The sequence below is a fragment of the Panicum virgatum genome, chromosome 2K (assembly GCF_016808335.1).
Source record: "Panicum virgatum strain AP13 chromosome 2K, P.virgatum_v5, whole genome shotgun sequence".
NCBI lineage: Eukaryota > Viridiplantae > Streptophyta > Magnoliopsida > Poales > Poaceae > Panicum > Panicum virgatum.
This window is the reverse complement of record NC_053137.1, coordinates 8926748-8932772: the sequence shown is the minus strand read 5'-3', so window position 1 is coordinate 8932772 and position 6025 is coordinate 8926748. Positions and strand designations below refer to the sequence as shown.

Genomic DNA, 6025 nt, shown 5'->3' with positions numbered 1-6025 from the left:
AGAAAATATTGATTTAGTGGATACCTCCCTCGTTCTGTGGGATAGGGAAGACTAGATCCGAGAAATATGAATGAAAGAATTCATTGTAAAAAATAACGATCTATTAGAGCGTAGTAGGTATACCAAGCAAGCTCTCTTTCTTCTTCAATGAGAACCGGGTAATTGTGCTGTTCATGCTCCTGATCTAAGGCACTCTCGCTGTTAGAAGTCTTTTAAGAAGCAAGGGAAATTGGCGCTATCTCTTCATCGACAAAAGGGATCCACAGCCTACATCATTCATTCAAAGTACTTTTTCTTCCTGACCATACCATTCTCGGGGATCACTCCACATCAAGATAGAAAGAATGCTACATCCTGCTCTCCTATTCAATGAGGAAGAACTCACACAATCCAGAAAGATGAGTTTCAATCGATTACCCACTCAAAGAAGCACTCAAAACTTTCACTACAAGCCTATGTGAAATAACACCATGTTTGTCCTAAGCATTCTATTCTAGATGACCTGAACTTGTTTCAGAAGTAGGGCCTAAGCAAGAAGAGAATAACAATTGATAAACAACTTTCGAAAAGACAATAGCCAGGTAGCCAACAACATGGATTTGCCACAGACAAGGATCTTGCCACCTTATTGTGAATTCCCTTTTTTATTCAATTGTGTACTCGTTCCTGTTAGGACGACAGTTTGCTAGAACAGGCTCTTTCATAATGAGTGACCATGCGATATTGACTTCCACTGCACAGAAGCCAATGTCAAGCTCACCATAGCTTAAACCGGCCTTCAAAGGTTTGAAAACTTCCTCTTTTACCATGACAGTGTTATAATCTTTCCACACCTTGACAGATACTTTCAGCTCTCCCTCAGTTCCAACAGAAACAACAAGCCGTGAAAGATTAATCTTACCATCACAAGCAGGCGGCACCTTCACCTCTAGAATCCAGTAAGACGAATTTCTCACGATCAATACAGGGTGCATTATAGGCAGATGCGGTATTCTTGCCACTGGCATCAGTAGTAAGGGCAGCAAATTCACAGCAAAAATCACCTGGCCATGACCCACGAATGACTCGCATAAATATTGTGGCCTCTACAGACTGAACAATACAGCCAAGTGTAAACTCTAGTGTGCTTAGGCTTAGCTTGCTAGTGTAAGCAATATTGGTCTGGCGAGACATATAAGAATCCATGAACAAGAATTTCGCAGCTAGGAAGCTTAAGCATTTATCTTCTGACTCCGTAGCGCCCTTCACTTTCAGGTCAACTTCGAAGGTCGCAGGTCCCTGGATACCACACACAATAGCACGGGTAGGACCTGCTAGTACTAAGTTATGATCCTGCATGCATGTAAAACCATTAAATAAGTAATTGGGGAACTGGAACAGAAGAGATAAATGCTGAGCAACATATTCAATACAAAACAGTATAATAGGGAACTGCATAGCATAAACGACGTGGTGTACATAACACAAAAATGGGAGAAGCATGTTAGCTCGATGCATTATAGTAAGTGACAAATAGAATAAGAGATATTTGTTGATCGCAAACAATTAAGGAGCCCTGAATATTAGACGGAGAACATTTTTAGGCCCAATCAAGAGTCAACGCTAAATCAGTACTAGCTGAATAAAAAACATGAGGGCTATTAGTTTTGAGTTAAGAGTGAAAGGCTTAATTAGTTGAGCCTGACCTAGTGATTTGTGTTGTGATAGGATAAGGTTGTTTCTATGTGATCGACATCAACCATCTATGATATATGATGGCATTTTGTGATATGCCTTGCCCCTGCTCATTTCCGAGAGGTTGAGCAATTATCTACATAATTCTAATTCTAAAGGAAGCAAAAGGCATGACATTTCCAGATTTGAAGACACGAGCACGGTGACTTGAAGGAAAGAATCACATGTAATCCATTGTATGATGGCTCTCTTGTATATACTAAATTAAGGGCAGCGGTTGATGGAGTTCAAAGAGCTCGTAAAATACTATGGTATGGGTGTAAAGGCGACAAGGAAATGTATGTATGCCTCCATGGTAACGAAAATTAGGGAGGGCTGACTGGTGCATGTGTGGGTAAGATAGAAAAAGGTCATGGTAGCTAGCTGTGTTAGGAAGCACAGCCGGAGACAAACAAACCAATGAACGATACATACCTCTTGCGTAAGGGTTTGGCAATTGTCCCTTGCACGGTTGTAGATAATATTCCGATTATGGTCAATCCAGTCACGTACAGCAAAGAAACCAAACACATCCAGCGGCCGCTGTAAGCCCCCTCTTATTTCTGCAACCTTGGCTGAAAAGACCTGAAGAGTTTCCGCGGGGCAGGTAATGGAGGAGGCTCGTAAGTGAATCGCATGGGGGAATCGCCGCTGCATATGTATGTAAAGGATTCAAAAGCATTAAGATCAAATTCAATTGCAGCAGAGTAGTAACAATAACGGCAGCAATTAATAGTGACAACAGCTAGCTATCGTGTGTATGATCTATGTATTTGACTAGTTTACAGGTATCTAATAACCGCCATCTATCGACAACGCACTACTTAGTCCGAAGCAACACAAATCCAATTATCCAAACCTATCCTAGTTAGTTATGGTATGAGAAGGTTAAACTCACTTGTGTCCTCGAATGATCCGTGGATGTGGGAGAATATGCTCCAGTCACAGCGAAATGCTTCATATTCCCACGGGTCATACTCCTCTTCCTCCTCATCATCGTCGTCGTCATCCACTTCCCGCTTCTCGTCCTCAATCCTCCTCCTCCGCTCCCCCGCTGTGTCCTTCCTCTCCTGTTTCGGGAGGGTCGCAATCGCAGGATGCGGTTTAATACCAAGTTTCGTGATGGTCGCCGCATTCCACTCCTCTCTGGCAATACCAAGAAACTCTCGAATATCTGGCATGGTGCCGTCCTTCTCCCACACCTCTCTTGAAAAACCAAAAAATCCCCAAATATCAGGGAAGGCGACTTCCTAAGGAGGATCAATCTTCTTCTCCTCAGCTTCATCCTCCAAGCGCAAAAGCACCTCTTCCTCGGCTCCCGTCCTCCTCCTCAATGCCTCCAGCTTGGCTTCCTCGTCCTCAGCCATATCCATTGCCTCGTCCTCAGCCATATGCATCGCCACCAGCCCTTCGCTGACCAAATCCTCCCTTGTGGCTTTCAGAATAGAGGAGGCTTCGTTCTTCGTATCACAACCACCAATCGTCATCTGCGTTGAGAAATTTGGTTTTTTGGGACTCCAAAGAGTGGGCTTCGCACATTTGCCACCGATAACATGGGCTTCACTTAATTGCGCCAAACAACATTGGCACCTTGTTTTCCTTGCCATTTTGGACTCTTATTACCCGGTCTTTCTTCAACCGCCCGTCGCGGCTGGCTCTCCCCTCCCTCTCTTTGCTCGTTCCTCTCCCTCCGGCAAGCCCCCACCACCGCGCAGCCGCAGCCGCCGCGTCTCCCGGGAGCACCGCCGCCCGCCGCTGCCCCACCTCCAGCGCGCGCCGCCGCCGGCCGCTGCCCACCCTCCCGCGCGTGTAGCCCGCCGCTGCCACCTCTCCCGCACGTGCCGCCGGCCGCTCTTCCTCCTCCCGCTCGCGCCGCCATCGACCTCCATACGGTCCGCGTCGGGGCACGGAGCGGGGTCCTCCTACGCATTGTGGTCCACCTGCCATCGCTGTTAGTATCCCATCTTTGTCTTCCCTCTAGCCATTCTATTACCGTCCGCACGCGAGGGCCATGACCCGATGGACGCAGGGGAGTGACGCACCGGCCGTGACGGCAAGGAGCAGCCGCGTGCGAGGGTCGCACCAGCCTCAGCCCCCGCGGCATAGGAGCGCGCACTCTTGGCTGAGTGCTAGGGCCGCGCCAGCCGCGGTGGCGCGGACCAGCCACGCCGGCCCTGACGGACGCAAGGGAGGGGGCGCGCCGGCCTTGGCGGCGAGGAGCAGTAGTGCTGGCCCCGACCGCCACACACGGCGTCGGTGAGTAGCCGCGCGCGAGGGCCGCGTGGGCTCCGGCACGCAGAACGGCGGCACGGTGTTGCGGCGTGGGAGCAGCTGCACAGCTCGACAGCGCAGAGCACGCAGTGGGGCGGCGGCGCGGTGGCGCGACGCACGGAGCAATGGCGCAACGGCGCGGGAGCAGCTGCGCGCGGAGCAGTGGTGCGGCGACACGGGAGCGGGAGGGCGCGCCAACTGCGTATGAAGAAAGGCCAGGGGTACAAGAGTCCAAAATGGTAAGAAAACAAGGTGCCAAATGTTGTCCGTGGCAATTAAGCGAAGTCCATGTTATCGGTGGCAAATGTGCGAAGCCCACTCTTTGGAGTCCCAAAAAACCAAATTTCTCATCTACGTCTGGGTAGTAGAAGAGTCTATCTACTCCCCATTCGGGTTATGGATTCAATGCATCACCCGAAATCCGACAGCCCACGATCGGCCACGTGGGCCGATCGGACGGCTCCCGCGCCCCCCCTCCCGAAAACCTATCCCCCGCGTCCTTCGTCTTCGTCGTTCCCCTGCCGCCGCCACGTCTTCCTCTCTTCCTCTCTCGTCTTCTCTCCGCCGCGCATCTCCTCCCCGTCGCCCCTCCCCCGTTGTAGCGAAAATGGCCTCTCATGCCATTTTTCAATATAATGTTTTGGCGATTGATGACACACACAACACTTGGACTAATATCATTGTTAAGATAAACATTTCCAGGCTTTTATGTTCAAGTGATGACAAAGAGAAGATAGGCATAGCTAGGCCCGAAGGGCCGCCCCTACGGGGGCCGCCCTGAAAGCTCTTCCGTCCAAGGGACAAGAATTGAGGCATTTTGCTATCATCGGTTAAACCGACGTAGGGCAAAATGAACTCACCGGTGCAATCACAGAGAAGGTCTGTGGGCTAGGGTTTTACACCGGATGAACCGACGCTACGGAAATTATATACGTCGGTGCATTGGCAGATGAAGACCGAGGAAATTACATACACCGGTTGAACCGACGATGCATCGGTCAATTGCATCGGTTCAGTTGTCCAGAGAGGTGGTTTTTTGGAGGAACGTGAAGAAGTTACACTCACCGGTTAAACCGATGCTAATATTACATACACCGGTTGATTACATCGGTTAAACCGGCGTTACACCGGTTGATTGCTAACGGCTAGTTTTTCAAGTGGCAGTTTACATACACCGGTTGAACCGATGATGGCTTTTGGGGTACGTCGGATTAACCGGCGTTAAACACATTTCGGGCAGCTTTTCTCCAACGGCTATATTTGCTTGTGCTGCCTATATATACCCCCAAGGCCGGGTCATTTGACAGTGCTGGAGTTCAAGGAAGTATACAAGAGCTAAAGATCATCTCCAACCACCATAGAGCTTCATTGTACATCATATAGGCTTAAGCACACGTATTAGAGTGCTTTGTGCTTGATTAGGGATTAGTTCTTGCGAGAGCTCCCTTGAGAGAAGTCTTGCTGCGGCAAGCAAAAACTTGTACTCGTCGTATGACCCTCCGACTTGGTGTGGAGTGGCAACGACACTTTGTGCGGGGAAGGAGGCCCCTACTTGGTGTTAAAGCTCCAAGATAGTGAAGACGGTGCCGTGGTGACACTTCGAGATAGACGGTGGCGGTGACCTCGTCTTTGTGACTTGGCGTCACTTAGCCTTTACTTGTCGGGAGCCTTGGAGGCATGGCAAGATGGTGATCGAGTGAAGAGACTCGGCATCACACTTGTTCGTGTTGGACAAGTGGCCGTGGACGTAGGGAGGGACTTTGGTGTCCTAACCGAACCACGTTAAATCATGTGTCTTGGTGTCTTCACGGGACTTTGCATATCCTCTCCCTTACCGCTTTACTTACCGCATTACGTTTCCGCATTTACTCTTCCTTGCTTACCTTTACTTTCCTAGTTAGTTTGATTAGAATTGGCTATAGGTTGCAAGGCTTTTGGGGTAAGTAGAGGGTAACATAGATAAATCTTAGTTCTACCTAGCATGTGTAGGACGTGTTAGGTTTATCTTATGCAATTAGATTGAGCCCTAGGTTAAAAAGCG

The 6025-nt window shown here is 49.3% G+C and overlaps 1 protein-coding gene across 1 annotated transcript; it reads right to left on the bottom strand.

Moving 5' to 3' along the window:
* Positions 1–367: 367 nt before the first annotated feature.
* On the bottom strand, positions 368–2894 carry LOC120695041. Its single transcript, XM_039978365.1, has 3 exons — positions 2612–2894; positions 1982–2333; positions 368–1525 (listed from the first exon to the last, which is right to left on the bottom strand). Exons 1-3 carry the CDS (start codon positions 2892–2894, stop codon positions 904–906), a joined length of 1257 nt encoding a protein of 418 aa, XP_039834299.1. The 3' UTR covers positions 368–903.
* Between the last annotated feature and the right edge of the window lie 3131 nt (positions 2895–6025).

What these genes read in the sequence shown, in the direction of transcription:
- LOC120695041 (XM_039978365.1), bottom strand. Translation starts at nt 2,894, where the DNA reads ATGCCAGATATTCGAGAGTTTCTTGGTATTGCCAGAGAGGAGTGGAAT. An exon ending in CGGATCATTCGAGGACACAA is followed by an intron (nt 2,334 to 2,611) that starts GTGAGTTTAACC and finishes TTCACTTACGAG; the next exon opens with CCTCCTCCATTACCTGCCCC. An exon ending in GCCTTTACACCCATACCATA is followed by an intron (nt 1,526 to 1,981) that starts GTATTTTACGAG and finishes GATCAACAAATA; the next exon opens with TCTCTTATTCTATTTGTCAC.